Source organism: Nematostella vectensis, chromosome 8, assembly GCF_932526225.1.
Source record: "Nematostella vectensis chromosome 8, jaNemVect1.1, whole genome shotgun sequence".
In the NCBI taxonomy this organism is placed as follows: domain Eukaryota; kingdom Metazoa; phylum Cnidaria; class Anthozoa; order Actiniaria; family Edwardsiidae; genus Nematostella; species Nematostella vectensis.
The window spans coordinates 3,203,980-3,225,100 of NC_064041.1; the positions used below are offsets into that span (position 1 = coordinate 3,203,980).

The 21,121-nt window shown below is 38.3% G+C and overlaps 2 protein-coding genes and 1 long non-coding RNA gene across 10 annotated transcripts in view; 1 reads left to right on the top strand and 2 right to left on the bottom strand.

Annotated features, from left to right (window-relative positions):
* LOC5507434 overlaps positions 1-21,121 on the bottom strand; it is a 44,981-nt gene that overhangs the window by 13,969 nt on the left and 9,891 nt on the right. For all 3 annotated transcript variants that reach the window (XM_048731345.1, XM_048731346.1, XM_048731347.1), the window contains exons 14-22: positions 15,172-15,292; positions 10,502-10,582; positions 10,177-10,241; positions 6,825-6,864; positions 6,679-6,726; positions 5,809-5,913; positions 3,739-3,804; positions 2,182-2,240; positions 672-747 (exon numbers count right to left, since the gene is read on the bottom strand). In XM_048731345.1, coding sequence (XP_048587302.1) covers positions 672-747; positions 2,182-2,240; positions 3,739-3,804; positions 5,809-5,913; positions 6,679-6,726; positions 6,825-6,864; positions 10,177-10,241; positions 10,502-10,582; positions 15,172-15,292 — 661 coding nt within the window. The remainder of the gene's footprint in view (positions 1-671; positions 748-2,181; positions 2,241-3,738; positions 3,805-5,808; positions 5,914-6,678; positions 6,727-6,824; positions 6,865-10,176; positions 10,242-10,501; positions 10,583-15,171; positions 15,293-21,121) is intronic.
* Positions 321-21,115, top strand: LOC5507420. 6 transcript variants are annotated; one of them, XM_032376071.2, is made up of 3 exons: positions 13,258-13,697; positions 16,532-16,601; positions 19,118-21,115. In XM_032376071.2, exon 3 carries the CDS (start codon positions 19,155-19,157, stop codon positions 20,682-20,684), a length of 1,530 nt encoding a protein of 509 aa, XP_032231962.2. In that variant the 5' UTR covers positions 13,258-13,697; positions 16,532-16,601; positions 19,118-19,154; the 3' UTR covers positions 20,685-21,115. The 6 variants fall into 6 exon arrangements, with proteins under 6 accessions (XP_032231963.2, XP_032231960.2, XP_032231962.2 ...); XM_032376072.2 differs by lacking the exons at positions 13,258-13,697; positions 16,532-16,601 and adding an exon at positions 321-775; XM_032376069.2 differs by lacking the exons at positions 13,258-13,697; positions 16,532-16,601 and adding an exon at positions 11,765-11,912.
* On the bottom strand, positions 7,851-10,157 carry LOC125570165. The gene is made up of 2 exons (XR_007312542.1): positions 9,797-10,157; positions 7,851-9,275 (listed from the first exon to the last, which is right to left on the bottom strand). It is a non-coding gene; the product is annotated as an uncharacterized LOC125570165 (long non-coding RNA).

Here is a 21,121-nt window from a genome sequence, read left to right on the forward strand (position 1 = left end):
TATGAAACCTCACCCTAGGCTAACGAAGATCTCTCACATTTTTAATATATTAAAAACAATGAGAAAGGACTAGTAAAAAAGCGCACACAAAAACAAAATATGGACCGGATAAAATACGAAGCACATTAGCTATACACCATCCTTGCAAACATATCCCACGAAAAGCCGATATCTCGATACCATCTGCTATAGTAACTAGCTAACAGCTATAGTAACTAGCAAACATTATAATGGAAAGCAGATATCTCTGTTTTTTAATTCAATTGCAATCTACACTTGTGGGTCAAGGGGGCAGGTGAACAAATGCCATAGAATGTTTTAAAGAAGCGAAATAAAAACTTATCAAAATTTTATTTGCCTTACAAAAACCAACAAAAAGCTTATTATGAGCCACAGTTTGCTTAAAGGAAAGGTGCATAATTATTTTTTAATTAGTAACATTTTTTATTTATCGGGAGGTTCTCGAAGGAGAGTTCAATAATTCAATTGTAATACTCGATTAAAACGCGACTCGTATAACAGGAGCTATTCCAAAACCTATCAAATATTTACAAATAATGTTTCGAAAACCCACAAATGGAATATTGATTGTACGTGAGACAGCTTCTCCACGAAGGGTATACTCTTGATATTGTACTCTGTTTATAGTTTTTCTCAAAGAGTTTTCTTACCTGATCGGCTTGAGCGCCGATAAGGAATTCGTCAAAGTATCCCTTTAGGTAGACCTGGACCACGGCCACCAGCGACCTGATGGAATACGTAAACAACAAAACAGGTCAGTGGAACCGAACTATTCGATACACTCTTTTTATATGAACGAAAACAGGTCAGTAAAACCGAACTATTCGATACACTCTTTTTATACGAACGAAAACATGTCAGTGAAACCGAACTATTCGATACACTCTTTTTATGTAAACGAAAACAGGTCTCAGTGAAATCGAACTATTCGATACACTCTTTTTATACGAACGAAAAACAGGTCTCAGTGAAACCGAACTATTCGATACACTCTTTTTATATAAACGAAAACATGTAAGTGAAACCGAACTATTCGATACACTCTATTTATATGAACGAAAACAGGTCTCAGCGAAACCGAACTATTCGATACACTCATTTTATATAAACGAAAACATGTCAGTGAAACCGAACTATTCGATACACTATTTTCATATGAACGAAAACAGGTCTCAGTGAAAGCGAACTATTCGATACACTCTTTTTATATGAACGAAAACAGGTCCCAGTGAAATCGAACTATTCGATACACTCTTTTTATATGAACGAAAACAGGTCTTAGTGAAACCGAACTATTCGATACGCTCTTTTTATATAAAGGAAAAAAAATTAAGTGAAATCGAACTATTCGATACACTCTTTTTATATGAACGAAAACAGGTCTCAGTGAAACCGAACTATTCGATACACTCTTTTTATATGAACGAAAACAGGTCTAAGTAAAAACGAACTATTCGATACACTTTTTTATATGAACAAAAACAGGTCTCAGTGAAACCGAACAATTCGATATACTCTTTTTATATGAACGAAAACAGGTCTCAGTGAAACCGAACTATTCGATACACTCTTTTTATATGAACGAAAACAGGTCTAAGTAAAAACGAACTATTCGATACACTTTTTTATATGAACAAAAACAGGTCTCAGTGAAACCGAACAATTCGATATACTCTTTTTATATGAACGAAAACAGGTCTCAGTGAAACCGAACTATTCGATACACTCTTTTTATATGAACGAAACCGGTCAGTGAAAACTGGACTATTTGATACAATCTTTTTTATATGAACGTCAATTTTTCAGTTGAGTTTTTGCCATTTTTATTCTTGGAGCATTTTAAGGCTGAAAATGTTCTTACGGATGTTGTTAGATTAGTTTTGCTTTTGCAAATGATGATTTATGGAATGTGTTTAAAAATACACACCAGTAGTGTTATGTAATAATACGAATAGAGTATTAAAAACAGAATGGCACAACTGATAATTAACAGTAAGGGTTTTAAAAAGCGAGCACATTTTGATTTTACTTTCCAGAATGCATCATTCTAACACAACAAGCCGAGTATATCCAGAGGGCACAGAAGGGCATGGATTTTTAAATAAATCACAATAATAAAAAAAAATCATTTCCTAAAAATGTTTTTAATCGCGTACTTACCAAAAAGCTTCTTCCTCACCCATAAACAGCAAGAACAGGCCAACCAGAAAGTTCATGCCCTGCATTGATTCACAAAGATTAGTGAACACAAAGAATGTATTGGGGGTATAAAACAAACACTGCTTATGTTATTGATATGGTAGGTGCTATTTTAAAGTCGGCGCCTTCAATTAAAACTATATTATGATCACTGTCATCGTATAAATATTCTTTACTTGTTATGACAAGATGTATCGGCAGTTAAGCTATGTTGTTTTGTGTGAAATCTTTCTGGCTGAATCGACCGCGCTTTTAGCTGTTGTTATTTTGCCGCCAAGAGCAGGAGCGCTCGTAAGTTTCCCACCCAAAGAGTCACGTGATTGCATGCTAATGCTAATGCGTCATCGTTTTGTGTTGTTGATGTTGATGTTTTGTTCTTGTATTCTGCAGGCCCGTACCCAGGGGGGTGCAGGGGGTGCAAACGCACCCCCCCCCCCCCCCACACACACACACACACAACGGCCGCAGGTCCGCTTTCGGTTCTCAATAGACGTGCTATTTGTAGACAAAACTTTTTTCGGATTTCGCACCCCCCCCCCTCCCAAGAAAAATCCTGGGTACGGGCCTGTCCTGGCTGCCGTTGCCTTGTCATCGTTGTTATCGTACTGGTGTTGTGACCGTACGTGTAACACTGTACATGTGCTAGCTGCCGTTGCCTTGTCATCGTTGTTATCGTACTGGTGTTGTGACCGTACGTGTAACACTGTACATGTGCTAGCTGTCGTTGCCTTGTTATCGTTGTTATCGTACTGGTGTTGTGACCGTACGTGTAACACTGTACATGTGCTAGCTGCCGTTGCCTTGTCATCGTTGTTATCGTACTGGTGTTGTGACCGTACGTGTAACACTGTACATGTGCTAGCTGCCGTTGCCTTGTTATCGTTGTTATCGTACTGGTGTTGTGACCGTACGTGTAACACTGTACATGTGCTAGCTGCCGTTGCCTTGTCATCGTTGTTATCGTACTGGTGTTGTGACCGTACGTGTAACACTGTACATGTGCTAGCTGTCGTTGCCTTGTTATCGTTGTTATCGTACTGGTGTTGTGACCGTACGTGTAACACTGTACATGTGCTAGCTGCCGTTGCCTTGTCATCGTTGTTATCGTACTGGTGTTGTGACCGTACGTGTAACACTGTACATGTGCTAGCTGTCGTTGCCTTGTCATCGTTGTTATCGTACTGGTGTTGTGACCGTACGTGTAACACTGTACATGTCCTGGCTGTCGTTGCCTTGTCATCGTTGTTATCGTACTGGTGTTGTGACCGTACGTGTAACACTGTACATGTGCTAGCTGCCGTTGCCTTGTCATCGTTGTTATCGTACTGGTGTTGTGACCGTACGTGTAACACTGTACATGTGCTAGCTGCCGTTGCCTTGTCATCGTTGTTATCGTACTGGTGTTGTGACCGTACGTGTAACACTGTACATGTGCTAGCTGCCGTTGCCTTGTCATCGTTGTTATCGTACTGGTGTTGTGACCGTACGTGTAATACTGTACATGTGTAACATTTGTACCTGCAAGTAGCCGATCTCAGGCATGTAATCAGCGAAGCAGTGGAGAATCCTCGATAGGCACTTCACCTACGGTAGAAAGAGAAACATGCTAGGACAGTATGTTAAGCAAATCGAGTCTGTATTATACAGTATACACCCAATCAAAAGAAATGCACAGCGGCGTTGCCACGATTTTTAACAGGAGGGCCCAAAAGGGAATGCAAAATAAACAGAACAAGATGAAGATACTCCGGCATCAGTCTAAGGGATAAATGGTCTTGAAGATATGCATCCAACCAAGGTTATTGCAACTACTCTTTAGCCAAATAATAGCACAAGTTCCTTCCTTGACAAATTTCAAATCGAACAAGGAAAGAAAAGCAGAATCACCCCTCTTAACAAAACGCTTAAAATACCACACAAGGGAGAGACTCCAGCAAACACAGCTCAAGAAACAAGAAGATACCTTTCTTCTGACCCTTCAGGTCCATTTCCATGGCCTCAAAACACAATGTCCACTCCTTGAAAGCTTGTGAACCATCTTGGGTGCCGTTACGGATTGCAAAGCATTCTGGGAAATCCGGGGAACAATTCACGTGGGGAGGGCCAGTCAACAATCCTCTCCCCAAAGTCAGATATTTTTTTACACCCCGAAGCCAAACAAATCAATTCCAGGTCATACAGAACCAGAAAAGCAGTGTAAACAATTTTGGAATCAATTTGGTTTCAGAAAAGACAGCATTTAGGAGATCTGTGGTGATTCATTAGAAAATTATTTTCTCATCCGGGCAAAGCCAAACAAGAAAAAATCATCATGAATCCACCTTTGCTTGCAAATATCCATAAGCACTCAATTATGCCCCAATAGACTTCATGATGTCATAAGACACTCTCCTAATATGCTCATAGCTGTATTTTTGATGAAAAATACAAGCAACCATCAACTTGTGCTCGCTTCAGCACAACGACGAGGGATTAAAAGTGGGGACCGCAAAGCACTGTTGGAAAGCTAGGATACCGCTGACAAGGTGCAGCTGTGTTTGACTTTGACGGGCTGTAAAAAACTCAGAATAGGGGGAAGGTATCTGTTTTCAGTCTGTTTTTTTGTAAATTCAGCTCAAAAATAGCCAGGAGTCAATGGGTTAGATAATGTCTCATACATCTACTGTATTTTTGGCTCCTAAAGGGGGGGGGGACGGGCCCCCTAGGCCACCCCCCTGGCTACGCCCCTGATGCAGTGCAAGCGAAGAATGGCAAATTGCCAATGGCAGTCCCAAGACTGATAGGTGCTATGGGTAATTATTCGTAAGAGATAAGGTGATAAATAACTCCAGCGATACCAGAGCTATCATCGATGGCCTTTAATAGATTATCGTATGACTGATCATTATTCTTCTTCTGCATTCGGTTGAATAAGAAATGAGACCCACGATACCTGTCGTCGTAGAACTGCAATTTGCCAATCGACATTTGCCTTTTACAATGCATTTGTTTCTTTTATATTAAATGGTACAAACAGCAACATCACGACGATAAAACAAAAATTCATATAACGTATAAGGGTTTCTATGTTTATGCTAATTAATCAGTTAATTGTTAATTGACATAGCTGTCAACCTCGCCTCAGGAAAAATCTTGAGAAAATACAGTGAATGTATCAGAAGTATCAAGATAGCTCATGCGGGGGAATACAGTAAATGAATGGATATTTTCAAGAAAAATAGGCTTGAAAAAAGGTTCAAAATCTTGAGACTCTCGCCTAATGCGGAAGAGTCGACAGTTTTGCTATGATAAGTATATTTCTATGTCTTAAATATATAAGCAATGGTTCATTGGTTCTTAACTAAATAGTCGATTACAGAGAAACCCCATTATTAAGGACACCTTGGGTACCCAAAGACTTGTCCTCATACAGTAGAACCCCGTTAATACGGACACCGTTTAAATCCATAAAACTGCATTCATACAGTCGAACCCCGTTAATACGGACACCGTTGAAACCCATAAAACTGTATTCATACAGTAAAACCCAGTTAAAAAGGACACCATTCTCAATGTAATCGAGTAGGTCACGCTCAAGATGTTGCTTACCATAGGAGAGTCCAGACTCTTGAAGTTCTCATTAGTCGGCATCGTTCTCAAAAGGTCGCACTTGATTTGTCGCTCAACGTCGCTCATCTCCTCCTTGATTGTATGCTGTTTGAGAAAATTCACACAATACAACCTGCTTCTGGTGGTGTCATTCAATATGACAGCGCGATCATACAATAATGCCTAGTCTACATAAACGACAAAGCGACTTCAGGACGTGAGCGCTAACGGAAAATAAAAACAGCGTCACGTAATCTTACTCACGAATCTCTGATAGGACGTCATATGCCATATACGTCACGTGATATTACTGATAGGTCGCCTATTATGCGTTTAGTGATCTTGCTCGCTCACATCTGAAAGATCACCCACCATGCGTCACGTAGTCTTACTCGCTAATCTATGATAGGTCACCTACCATACGTCACGTGATCTTACTAGCTTATCTCTGATAGGTCACCTATCATATGTTACGTGATTTTGCTAACCTCTGAAAGGTCACCTACTATACGTCATGTGATCTTGCTCGCTTATCTCTGATAGGTCAACTATCATACGTCACGTGATCTTGCTTATACTAATCTCTGAAAGGTCACATAATATACGTCATGCGATCTTACTCGCTTATGTCTGATAGGTTACCTATCATACGTCACGTGATCTTGCTAGTCTCTGATAGGTCACCTGCCATACGTCATGTGATCGTACTCGCTAATCTCTGATAGGTCACCTACCATACGTCATGTGATCTTGCTAATCTCTGAAAGGTCACCTACTATACGTCATGTGATCTTACTCACTAATCTCTGATAGGTCACCTACCATACGTCACGTGATCTTACGCATACTAATCTCTCATAAGCCTCCTACCATGCGTTTGGTGATCTTGCTCGCCAATCTCTGATAGAAATTCGGGGCCTAGCAAAGAAATTAAATTACCATTTTTTAAGTAAACGTCTTAAAACAGAGATCGTATTGATACTACTTGGTTCAAATTTTAAACGACGTATATGTACCTTGGCTTTCATTAAACTTTCCACCTTCTCATACGTGAGGCTAAGGAGAATCAGGGATCAATTAGTACAACTAAAAACAAAAAAAAGCAGCATGCGTATATAGAGCACATATTTTACAGGCTTAATAAAACTCTACACCCTAATGACGAAGGTCAAATAACTCATATGATGAGGAGGTTTTCCTCAAAAAGGATCGTCAAAGAAGAAAGAAAGAGTTATTGTTGGTAAAGACCGTTAAACCAGACAACAATTTTGATCACTCCACGAAATAAACACACACACACACAAAAAACAACGGGTTAATAAGCTAAACCGGTCATACAAGAAACAAGCTCTATAATAATAATAATAATAATAATAATAATAATAATAATAATAATAATAATAATAATAATAATAATAATAATAATAATAAATAATAATAATAATAATAATAGTCAAGAAAGAATGCCGAATAAATTATTTCCCAAATGAAAGAAAAGATATGTTTCATTTGTACTTCAAGCCTTTCTTGGCAGCGAGAAATGCATATTTGTCTTAGAATTCCTACATTTACGGCGCGATTTCAAATCTCCCGCCTTTCCCTTTGACGCCACTTTGGTATGCTTAACTTCCCGACCCTCCTAGGGAAGCATTTGGTGAGCTTGGGCCCGCAATGACCACAGTCATTGCTTAGCAGTCTATGCTAAGGGATTATGCGTGCAACGGGGTGCAAGCAGAGCTAATTTTTGCCATTCTTAGCGTGTTTAGAAAACATGTTTCGTTTAGCGGTTTTGCCTCATTTCTTCGCACTTTTCTTGGCCGAGAGCATTCGTATTTCAATAAGACATTCGGTGAAATAATGAAGAGCATTGTACTCTGGAAAGAAGCACCTAAAATGGGGAGAAGAGGAAAGGAAGACAGGAAGAAAAGACAGTGCAGAAAATATTCTGTGTTTTTTGTAAGTTCTGTACTGAAAAATAGCACACAACAAAGCAGGACATTAGAACTAAATATAAGCAGCAAACATCAGGTATAAAGTCAAGATACATCATATATATTTTATTATTTATAAGTCACTTTACAGCTGTAGTGTAAGAGGACACTTCAGTAAAACTTATTCTAGTGAAACCATTATTTTTTCTACTTGTCGCTGCAACAGGTGTAAAACAAAAATGCAAAGTTTGCCCTGGTGTTGTACATATGTTTAAGAATTAACCAAAAATCCAGTGTTTTGACATTTACCTAAGCAGGAAGAAAATTTGGTGTAGTGGGCAGGTCAGGGAATGTTGAACCCCAGTTGACTTCTACTTTTTGAGTTTTTTTTTTACCAAATTTAATAGTTGATCAATACATGTTTACCATGATCAGGCTTCGGCGAATGACCCCAGTTTCATAAGATATTTCAGCGGCATCCAGGGAATGTGCAAGTGAAACTCTGATATTACATTATCTAGGGTGGTCATTACCTTGGGTCCTTTCTCTGGTGCCATTCTGCTGTTAGTACCAGACTTCTTAATCCAGAAAATAAAGAAAGGCTAAGGAAATTTGTCAACTTACCCTCACCCTGTCTGTCATTTATAAGTATACTCAACAGAGTTTGAATAGGGAGTATAGTGCAGTCAACTTAATTTCTTGTAGAGCACTTGGTCATTAGACCATTGTGCCCTCGTGCTAATTTATCAGATTTAGGGTTAAAAGTAGGGCTTAGTTACGTCCCAATAAAATGCAACACTTACTATTTGTCTGTACAAAACAAGGGAGTGGTATACAATAAAAGAAAACATTTGTTTCGATATTTTTTTATAGTGCACAACTGGCTCACAGAAACAGCAGATAACCCTTTGTACAATGTCTCAGCTTGTATACTTACACATATATGAACACCAAACAACTGAAGGGCTACTAAAGAAATGCCTGATATCCATCTAAGTGAGTTGGAGCCATAATTGAGTCTATCTTTCTACTTTTTGGATCAGAATACACCTGTATAGTATTTTGTTTTTATCTTGCAATCTATGATGACTACAAATGATAACAATTGAATTAGCTATGTGTTTTATTTTGTTGAAAAAGGGTCTGGATCCTTAGTTTTATTATATGTTTTATACTTTATAAGTTAAATTATACATAATAGAGACATAACTTTTACTGTTTTCATTCAATGGATATCCTCCCTGTATCTAAACTTGCTTTTACTGTAAGAATGAATGGATAAAAGACAAGGCATTTTGGTTTATTCAAAAGTATAATTTATAATGCAATTTATAAAATATGAATGGTGGCTAAACAATTCAGTAACACATAAATCAATTTGATAGCAACGGAACTTGTTTCCTTTATAAAGAAATGTTTATGATTTAAAATCACAGGGAAAATGTAATACTGTATATGTCTATGTATCTGCTTTTTCTTGAAGAATATATCTTGTTGATTATTCAGATGTCACCATGACTTGCTTCTTGGGTATAGCTAGGATGAAATCATATAATTAATTAGAAATTATATATAAAAGATTCAACATACAAGTTTGGCCCCCAATTAATTCCGAAAGATTTACTAAACTGTTTAGTTAACATTACTAGAATACAAATAATGGACTGTTTTCTCTGATGATTTACTTATGTGAATTGATAGAAACCCAACAATAAAAAAACTGCTGTACCATTTTTTACATTTATACTTAAATTTCATATTATAGTATCTTAGAATTAAAACTTCACACACCACAAAACAATCTTGTCCGAGCTCGAGGCGATGTAAAAATCAAAGGAAACAACAGTAAAGCAAGATTTGATCTACAAATAACATCTTTTCTATAGAAGGCCTGCATTACTTCTATCGGCAGTTATGTGGACACAGTCAAGATGCATTTTCTAGCAAAACATAGTTTCCCCACCACTTTAAGTACCTAAGCTTTTGATGACTAATTTATATCATGTTTTCTGAGTTTTAAAGATATGAAAAGTACATTTAGGCATAAAAAAACTAACCTTTTTTTCGAGGTTTGAAATCGTTGTTTTCTGGTCATGCGTTTGCTCGTTTTTTTTTTTTTTGCGAAAATCACGATGGTTTCGTAGGTTTATTTCTACTGAGTTTCCTTTTTTACACATTCTATCGGACTAGAGGTAGAGTTGGCATTTTTATACATCAGGAAGCGCTTTGAAACCTCTCCCCTCTGCATTTTGTACTTGACTTTTGCCGCCATCTTGAATTTGATCCTTACTCCACGGCGATTGATTGACAAATGAGCCGATGTTTCCCTGCGAAGCGGCCTTTTATACCGCGCCTTCGTGTTTAACAAACTCAACCCGACATTACAAGAAACAAGCTAAACCGGTCAGACATGTTCAGCCGATCATAAAAGCATTACCTGAGCCACACAGCTCGTCTACATGAGGTGGGGATGCCCTCCCTAAACAGGGTTTTGAGCTCCTTCTAAAATAAAAAAAAACTTTATCAGTCAAACTCATTTAATCACTAGTAAAAAAAACCTAAAATGTATTAAGATTATCTCAGTTTATCATTATACTTGATATTGTTACTTCACCCTTCTTGGTCTTAGAAACATTGAATAGTATTTAGCTAATAAAGCTAGTTGATTCTGCATGGGATATAGTTAGGCGTATACCATCAGACCTATATGTAGCAAAGAATATTACAATTATAAACGAGGCGGCCTATTGTCGCTAACCCACCTCCTTGTAGAGCACCCTGTTGCCACCGCGTTTCTTGGACTCGATGTATTCTTGGAAGAACTGCACCTGGCCGGTGTTATTCTTTGAAAGAGGATCAAAAGGTGACCTCGTGTAGTATAGGAGCCACCTGTGACCTCATTTAGTAATACGCCCTCCCCCTCATGAGAAAGTTTAAGTATGATAACCTTCACGTGACTTCGTGCAGTTTGATACCCTTCACGTGACCTCGTGTATTTTAATACCCTTCACGTGACCACGTGTATTTTAATACCCTTCACGTGACCTCGTGTATTTTAATACCCTTTACGTGACCTCGTGTATTTAAATATCCTTCACGTGACCTCGTGTATTTTAATACCTTTCACGTGACCTCGTGTATTTTAATACCTTACACGTGACCTTGTATATTTTAATACCCTTCACATGACCTTGTGCAGTTTGATACCCTTTACGTGACCACTTTTAGGTTGATACCCCTTACGTGAACTTATTTAGTTTGGTTCCCCTCACGTGACTTCATTTAGTATACCCCTCACGTGACTTCATTTAGTATTAGGAAAATGGCCCGACAAGACATCCTACTCAATTATTATATCTAATGCATTTATCATTAACTATCGTTAACTTAACACTGATGTTCGTTCACTAGTAAGTTTATGCTTGCCTTTGTAGTCATTCCGTAAAGATGCTCACAAATAAAGCAGTCGATTTGAAGTATTTGTTTTGGGTTTTAGGGAAAATAATGGTCACTTTGAAAAACAGAATGATTTAGCTCTAAATATTTGTTAAAGTTCTATGTATATCTTTCTTGCCGTTATATTTAAAAAGCGAATTCATTTTGGCAAAAAAAATTATGGCAAACATTTAACTGAAATAATTGAGGAACTTACATGAGCGGTGTCTTATTTATGGGAAGAAAAAGATAATGACAAACACCTTCATGGAAAACATTTAGTAAAACAAAAGAAGTTGAATCATCGTTCCATTTCATAAACTTTTCACAGCTGGAGATCAGAACTAAGAACACAAACATGAACCCAATAATTAAGCGAATATTCACAACAGTTTAAGTTACCAAATATTAATGCAAAGCGCGGATAATCCTCGAAAAAAAATATTTTAAAAAACACGAAAATCATTAAAAAAATCGAACGAAACGACGAAAATCACCAAATGAACGCATGTAATCATGTAAGCATGTCTATATTAAACAATAAGCATACCGAGTAGACGAAAACCAATGGGCCTCATGCTAAGTTGGTTAATGCATCTTTCAAAACTCCATGATCATAAGAGAGATCGTCCATTAGCCTTCAGTCTGGGCAGAATAGATATCATGACAAATGAATATTGAGGAATCTCCACATCTGCGAAATTATCCAGTTTCTAGGAAAAGAAACCTGGCCAAAAGGTATGATAACTAATTTGTGCGACCTTTTTTGCAATAAGCTTTCTAGAAACCGAAGAATTAATGTATAATGGAAAGTTAAAAATAATATGCTTTGAGCTCTGACGACGGAGTAAAACAGGGTAAAAGAGTAGATACTTTATCTAAACATTTCCCAGAAAATTATTAAACTGTTAAAAAACCCAACACTTTACTTAACCCTAATCAATATACCCCTCGCGTGACCTCATTTAGTATGATACCCCTCGCGTGACCTCATTTAGTATGATACCCCTCGCTTGACCTCATTTAGTATGATACCCCTCGCGTGACCTCATTTTGTATAATACCCCTCGCGTGACCTCATTTAGTATGATACCCTACGTGACCTCATTTAGTATGATACCCCTCGCGTGACCTCATTTAGTATACCCCTCGCGTGACCTCATTTAGTATGATATCTCATCACGTGACCTCATTTACTATGTTACATCTCGCGTGACCTTACTTTGTATGATACCCCTCGCGTGACCTTATTTAGTAAGATAGTTCTTGCGTGACCTTATTTATTATGTTGGACCTCGCGTGACCTCATTAAGTATGATACCCCTCGCGTGGCCTTAATTAGTATGATAGTTCTCGCGTGACCCGTGTAGTACGAGAGCCTCTCGTCAGCCCTCGTTCACCGACTTCCTTATTGGAAGGTAAACGATGTGATGAAATCTCATCGAATAGATACAAATAATGCAAAGGTTTTAAAATCATCCGATCTGTGTGGATGCTTTTTCACGCTTGGTATTTTAGTACAATGGCGGCTTACAGAGGCATTCGGTGATGTAGAAGCAGTGCCTGAAAAGACATCCCCTGAACTATTATATCCAATGCATTCATCGTTAACTGTCCTTAAGTTTATTCTTGACTTTAAAGACATTCTATAAAGATGCCTACTAAAAAACAGTCGATTTGAACTACATCTGTTTCGAGTTTAGGGACACAAATGGTCAATTTTAAAAACAGGATGATTTTTTGAAAAGTTCCTTGCAAATCTTTTTTATCAAAGTATAATATCTAAAAGAAGGAAATCATTTATATGATAATAGTTATGTCAAACAGTTTGAATTTAAATATCATAGTGGCGAAAATAACATAAACTGTTTATTTATTCATGGGAATAAACTTAAACTGCTTATTTATTCATGGGAGGAAAAGATAATAAAGGTCTTCACAGAAAACATTTAGTTGACATAGAAACCAACTAAACAAAAAAAATTTTAATATCTGAAAAGACATCTATAGTTCTACTGAACTATTATATCCAATGCATTTATCGTTAACTATCTTAAATAAAGAGCCTCTTAAGATTAATATTCGTTCACTGGTGAGTTTATTCTTGACTTCATAGACAAATGTTTAAAAACATTCACAGTTGTTAAAGAAACCAAAAACGCCAAAGAAGATTGCATTGGTCCATTTATAAATTTCACTCGGCTGGAGAACTAAGGACACAAATAAGAAACTAAAAATTTGTTGCAAAGCGCGAATAACCACAACAAATTGCAATAATAACTTTTACAAAACGCGAAACTCGTTTACATGGTGAGCGCATGTTTTTTTAGCATGGACACAAATGGGCCCCATGCTAAGCTGGTAAAAGCAGCTTATAAATTCTAATTATCATCAAAAAGATCGCCCGTTAGTTTTAAGTGTTGGCTCATTAGAGATCACGACAAACGTATAGACCCGCCGTAGATCTGAGAAATCTACAGGTCCGTTAATTCTCCTGCTTTCAAGAAAATACTCATGCTTAAGGTATGTTAATAATTTGTGGGGTGTCGATAACATTGCGTTCTCTAGAAATTTATGCATAATGGAAGCTAAAAACAATAATGCAAAATAGAAAGCTAGAAATAATATGGGACGACAAATTTAAACGGAGTAAAATAATCGACGTTTTATGTAAACCGTTCAACAAAATCATGTACATTTTATAACATTTGTGCTTTACTATATCGTGGTTATTCATTATATCAAAATACACGGCGAAGCTTGAAAAAAGAGTAACATACACTCACCCATCGTTAATAATTGTAAGAAATGCAGCAATTTGTTTTGAAGATGATGATACATTTTTCATATACCTATCGAAGACACGAATCTACCCGTAAAATAGGAACCCGGTATCAGGGAGCTACAGTGAGCTGACCTTCAGACCTAGCCTGATGTAGCCAAAGGGTGAACCCCGGTTGTTGATACATTGCAAATAATCAATATGTTAGAAGAACATGCAAGAGCTCTATATTAACATCAGCAAAATACATCGGCTTTAATAAAAACATTTCAAAAGGCGTTAGAAACAAAATAGTAGAAATAGATTGATTTACACCAAGTTCCTCAACAAGGGAGTCGAAGGAAGGGAGGAAGTACGTTGAATAATGTTGGGTAAGGGACATGGGACTGGTTACGTACTGGAAGTACGTTGAATAATGTTGGGTAAGGGACATGGGACTAGTTACGTACTGGAAGTACGTTAAATAATGTTGGGTAAGGGACATGGGACTAGTTACGTACTGGAAGTACGTTAAATAATGTTGGGTAAGGGACATTGCACTAGTTACGTACTGGAAGTACGTTGAATAATGTTGGGTAAGGGACATTGCACTAGTTACGTACTGGAAGTACGTTAAATAATGTTGGGTAAGGGACATGGGACTGGTTACGTACTGGAAGTACGTTGAATAATGTTGGGTAAGGGACATTGCACTAGTTACGTACTGGAAGTACGTTGAATAATGTTGGGTAAGGGACATGGGACTGGTTACGTACTGGAAGTACGTTAAATAATGTTGGGTAAGGGACATTGCACTAGTTACGTACTGGAAGTACGTTGAATAATGTTGGGTAAGGGACATGGGACTGGTTACGTACTGGAAGTACGTTGAATAATGTTGGGTAAGGGACATTGCACTAGTTACGTACTGGAAGTACGTTAAATAATGTTGGGTAAGGGACATGGGACTGGTTACGTACTGGAAGTACGTTGAATAATGTTGGGTAAGGGACATTGCACTAGTTACGTACTGGAAGTACGTTGAATAATGTTGGGTAAGGGACATGGGACTGGTTACGTACCTGGAAGTACGTTGAATAGTGTTGGGTAAGGGACATGGGACTGGTTACGTACTGGAAGTACGTTGAATAATGTTGGGTAAGGGACATTGCACTAGTTACGTACTGGAAGTACGTTGAATAATGTTGGGTAAGGGACATGGGACTGGTTACGTACCTGGAAGTACGTTGAATAGTGTTGGGTAAGCTCTCTACAGACGTAATGGAAAACCACGCTTTCGCTCTCACGACTTCCGTGAAGAAACCCATAGCCATCCCTGAAGCTTCCTGACTTACTGCTGCAAAATAAAAACACAAAAACAACAAAGACTAAAAATGCCTGTTTCGAGTAATATGTAATGGCAAGGTTTCGAGTCACCAGTAATGTGAAGGTTTCGAGTGATTAGTAATAGCAAACTTTTGAGTGATTAGTAATGGCGAAGTTTCGAGTGATCAAAAATGGCGATGTTTCAAGTGATCAATAACGGCAAAGTTAGAGTGATCAGTAATGGCAAGATTTCGAGTTATCAGTAATGGAAGAGTTTCGAGTGATCAGTAATAACAAAGTTTTGCGTGATTAGGAATGGCAAAGTTTTGATTGATCAGTTGTTTTCAAAGTTTCGAGTGATCAATAATGGCAAAGTCTCAAGTGATCAGCAATGAAGCACGGTTTACTAAACGATTAATCATTATAGGGAAGATGGAATTTAGCCGAAAAACACACAAGTGTTTATGGTTCTCCTACTATATATCTGTTGTTAATAAAAAAAATATCCCAAATATTTGCGAAAAGCGTGCCGCGTAGTTTAATATGCCTATTAAATCAACGAATTTATCCGAAAATTACGTATTGACTCACGCATTGGACCTAGGGAATGTTGCTAATCGAAGCGATCAAGCAAACCAATTTATCTACCCTCTTCTACTTCTTGCTATTTAAGCATCCATTAAAATAATTGCTACACTCTCAAAACGAGAGAAGGTATATTTTTTAAATCGTCATTACTGTTTCGGCGTGCCAGTGAAACTAAGTCACAGAACTAAGTCGCAATACAAACCAAACAGAACACTCCATGGGTCTTATAGCCCACCCACTCACCACCCACCCAGCTTTGTTTTTGTTATTAAAATCATATATTGAGATAATGAATGAGGCAAAAAGCGGCTTTTGTTGATGTTAATGCTATCAAACAGTCAGCATCACAATGATCCAATGATGTAGTTCGGCCGTAAGCTCCTGAATGTAACAGCTTTTGTTCCGAGCGACAGGAGGTCCCACTAAGGTCTAACTCCAAAAAAAAAAGAATCATAACAGAAGAGTAGAAAAATCTTGTTTATTATCATAGTGTATTTAAAATATTTTGCTTTTACTTGTTCTAAGTAAAATCTTAATTTCCGCTAAATTCGATTCAGCTGTACAGCATCAATATTGTTAACAATCAAATGAAGTGTTCTTAGGTTATAAACACGGTTTTCTGACGTCATATGTTTTCAATTAGTAACTCACCTGGTGATCAAAATAAATTGATTTGTTACAGAACTGGATATAACATCGCTCGCTAAAGCTATCAATTTTGCACATGGATTCATCATATGTACAGTACCCACGTAAGTGAACTGGCACTAAGCATTCTAACTTCCAGTTTATGCACATGGTAAACAAAATATAACTTATACTAACATCGTAAATGTGAATCCTGCAGAAAGTCCCTCAGCAACAGAGCGCAAAATGCTATGAAACAGCTCTTTCTATGGATTACTTGAGTGGCAAAAGAAAGGGGATCGGTAATATCGATTATATTGGACCAGCTCTTCCAGCACATGTGAGATCAGGGCAGACACACTTGACTATTGCTCTGTCAGCTCAGCTACAAAAGCGTCTAATTTCTAGTTGCGGCTGGGCATTCTTAATTTCTTACATTTCTTTCTTAAATTTCCGTGCATATAAAAATATAGAAATGCATATAAAAATGCCCAAAAAAGTAACGGAAATGATAAAAAGCGATGAACATGATTTGATTCTGCGTGTACGCATCATACTAACAAAAGAATATTTGGCTGCTATTTGAGCATCGACATGTTTTTGCATGTTCTTAGGATTTGGTGAAATCTCAGGCTCGTCGTTCCTTTAAAAAAAGGTTCTTTATAAGGAAAGATGGTAGATCACTAACCGTACATTACAAGCCGAATGATTGCGAGCTAAAACTTTAATGTTAGTGAGAATGAGAATTAAGGATGAAAATGCAATATTAAGCCCCAAACAATGGAAAAAAGACTTGTATAATTCAGTATAAGAACTGTAGAATAGCCAAATGCTATTTTGCAGTTACCTACAAATTACTAGACACAGGAACTCAAGATTCTCACTTAAGTCGTATGCCGTTTTTCCGCAATAGGCTTTCGGGTAATCCTGAGAGTGTTTGTGCCCTGGAGAAGTCGATAAGCGTAACTCTGGTAACTTTAGACAAGAACAATAAAATTGCTGCTACAGGTTGTCGGAAAATTGCTAAATTTATCAAATCATAATTTCAACAAGGATAAAACAAAGTTATAATGCACATTTTTAAAGATCGTTTAATACCGCTCATTATAGCTAACGATCCTAAAAACGGCGAAATTTTAGATCTGGAGCTAGCTCAAAACAACATAAAATGCACAAATGATGAGTTATTCTGTCCATCAACAAAAATATGTTACACAATCACAATTTAAAAAATTCAAGTTTCATAGAAAACTGCTGTTTATATTGCATTTTCCCATTCAATTGTCTGCATTTTCCAGAGAAACTTCGAAACTTCGGGTATGTTTAAGGGCATGCACCCCCACGTTTTGTATTTCAATTCCTGGGTTTTGCTTGAAAAAGTAATGCTCCGTACGGGAATTCAGGGGATTTGGAACAACCCTGGAATTCAACCGAAGGTCCGCTCCAATAATGACGTATTACCAATGCGAGCTAGGACGAGACAGCGATTCGCTAAATGGGTATACGAGTCTCCGCTGAAAACTTTAGTTAAGGCCTCTCGCGGGAAACTGTTTTCACAAATTCGTTCAAATTGCAACCCGTTTAGTATCCCCTTCAAAGCGTGCGATCGATCTGATCTGTTGCGAATATAATCACCAATAATGATCAGTTAGAAATTGGCAATTCGATATTAGCATGAAAACGATTCCGTGGTCCGCTTGTCATATAAGACATCAAATTGGAATGACCTCATATACACAAAATGAAGTGGTTTGCAACTACAGTTATTTTTATATTTTGTACCAACCCCATAAACTGCGATTTCATTTGCACAAGCATGGCGAGTCACCGATTAATAATATCTCATTTTTTTAATGAATTTGCAAACAAAAAGTATTGGTATTTTCGAAAAAGATCAGATTAGATCGAAGGGGCTTCTAAACGGTTTTCAATTTGAACGAATTAAAAAAAATACCCGCGAGAGGCCTTAAAGGTTTGTCCGCGATATGTTCATCCTGAACAATTACAACAATTATAACAATTATACAATTATAACAGTAACAGTCCTATGCGGGCAAGGTTTTGATCCATCACAGTACAATGTAGTTTGGCCTAGTTCTTTCATACATGAGAACTTGAATTAGAGAAATCTGAAACAAGCACTCCAATAGGAATGAGAATTCCACCTGCGGTCGCATTGAATGCGGCTCATGGATAACTACGGCCACAGGTAGCCTGAGGCAATGAGTTATGTGAACCAATCGGCTTATTGACAGTTTTAGAAAGAACATATGAGTTATTTCTTTATAATAGAATTTGTAAAGACTAAAATGTAATAAACTCCATCCAACTTGATGAACTACTTGTAGTAGTCTCCTTTTCATACGTTTAGGCGATCTAGAGCCCAACTGGGGCCGTTTTAGCGCGGCTCTGTGAAATTTGGAATCCCCCCTATAGTAGTAATATGTTTTTTTTAACGCTCAATAAGCCTGCTTAGGCTAGCTGTGATACGACATTTGAAGTTCTCCTAATTATGTTATTATCTCTAATGGAGCCATTTGGAAAAGTGGTGATTATATAGTTTCGATAGGCAGGTTAAAGAAATTTTAATATCCACTAATCAACCCTTGGTTATTGTTTTTTTTTTTTTTTGTTTGTTTAGATCTTCGAATCTTGTGATCCGTGCTAAGGGGAGAAGGATGACACCGACAAGGCTTGTAGTTGTTCTGATGGTGGGGTTTTTGTGTTACCGATGTACCGCGACTGACTCATATGTAGACTGGGACGAGAGCAGAGAACAAGTTCAGCAGAAACTCAAGAAGGAGGGAAATGAAATCACAGAAAAAAAATTGCGCATTCAACAAAAAGAGCAAGAAACGGACTACAAAGATGATGCGGAAAGGCAGAGAAAACACCCGGAAGAAACAGGGTACAAAGAAGAAGAAAAGGGAAAGATTGATCGAAAAACGGAGACAGGCTACAAACGAGACAACGTAGTTGGCGAAGGACACACTAAAAAACAGCGGCTTCTAGATTGGGTTACTGGCAAACTAGCTAGTATCAGCGGTGTATACTACACTTCTAGTCAACAAGACCAAGTGAAGAATCCGAAAACAAGAACAGAAATGAAACGTGGAAACGAGAATGAAATAGAATACAGCAGTAAGACGATTCGCGCAAGGTCTCTGCTCGTATTTCATTCCCCGAGGATAATCGTACGACGAGAAGCTACACCCGAACCCGAAAGCACCTCCGAACCAGAACCCGAAACAATTACGGAGCCCGAAGGTAGTCCGAATGGAACGTCGGAGCCCGAGCCGGAATTGTGGCCCGAGCCAGAGCCCGAATGGGATGCAGCTAAGCAGGAGTGGCGTGCGGCCTGGCCCGCCCACGTGATCGGGTTCGCTGTAATTTTTGGCGTATTGGCCGTGGTGAGTCTCGGCGAACTGGTGCGAGTCCACGTGTCAAGCCAAAGGAAGCCCGCGCTTAAGATTAGCCTCTTGGTAATGATCTCAGTTTTCTGTTTCATGCGTACTATCGCACTGTCAGTCAACGCGTACAACTCCTCCGACAGCGTCAATCACACGTTCATCCGCATCATCTTCTCACTCGGTCATCCCTGCATCATCTCCGCCATAAGTCTACTACTACTGGTCTTGATTGACACCACCAAAATGAACGTAGCTCCGCCCACATTCCAGCGCGTGCACGTGATCGTCGCGGTGGTAGTCGTGCACGTGGTACTCGTCTTCGTCACGGATTTCGTAGTCGGATATTACGCAAAAAGCAAAGTGCTGATCCTCCTTTGCCAAATATATTATATCATTACCGGTCTATCACTGTCTATCGGGTACGCTCGAGTCGGCTGGAAGATACACCATAACTCTGCAGCGAACATTAGCCAAGATAATAAGATGCAGAAACTTAAAATCAGCATCGCCACCGCGTCCGTGATCGGCGTTCTAATTGTAGCGCTCACTATCTATGGGGCCGCGGGGGTCTTCGGGATATACTCTGACGTCACATACGTGTCCGCGTGGCCCTGGTGGGGATTCCAGACTGCGCAGCGCATGCTTGAGGTTGGCATGGTGATACTTCTGCTGTTTATGAATATTCGTACCGCGGGCTCAAGAGCCGGATTCGTGACGTCATGGAAGAGGCGTTTGTTCGGCGCTAACAAGGTGCTTCCCCATACAAATACTACTACCGTCCAATCGATGACTACATAAACCGATAATACAGGACATGTGCTAACAGATCACGTGACTTTTTGGGTGGCAAACTAGCGCGTGCTCAGCTTTTTGGCGGCAAAATAATCACGACAAAAAGCAATAGCGCTTACGAATAAAGTCAGAATGTTTATTTTTACTTCTATTTTTTTTTTGTCGTTCTCTGTCGCGACGGGCGCAATCATTTTTATTTTTATTTTGGCTTAAATTTGCAACTTAAAAGGTCACGTGACATTTTAGCGCAAGTCCCCTATTATGGTACAATGCTGATGCTTTTATGTAACAGTCCACTGATGTAATCTTATCACAAATTTCATTCATATGGAATTACTAGCACAAGTGATGGGAAGTGCTAAAAAGGTTGCTAAAGAAAGTATGATAATCTTAAAAAAATTAACAAATGTATGCATGTAAACCGAAAGTTACATAAACAAACT

What these genes read in the sequence shown, in the direction of transcription:
- LOC5507420 (XM_032376069.2), top strand. Translation starts at nt 11,845, where the DNA reads ATGAATATTGAGGAATCTCCACATCTGCGAAATTATCCAGTTTCTAGG. An exon ending in AAAAGAAACCTGGCCAAAAG is followed by an intron (nt 11,913 to 19,117) that starts GTATGATAACTA and finishes TTGTTTGTTTAG; the next exon opens with ATCTTCGAATCTTGTGATCC.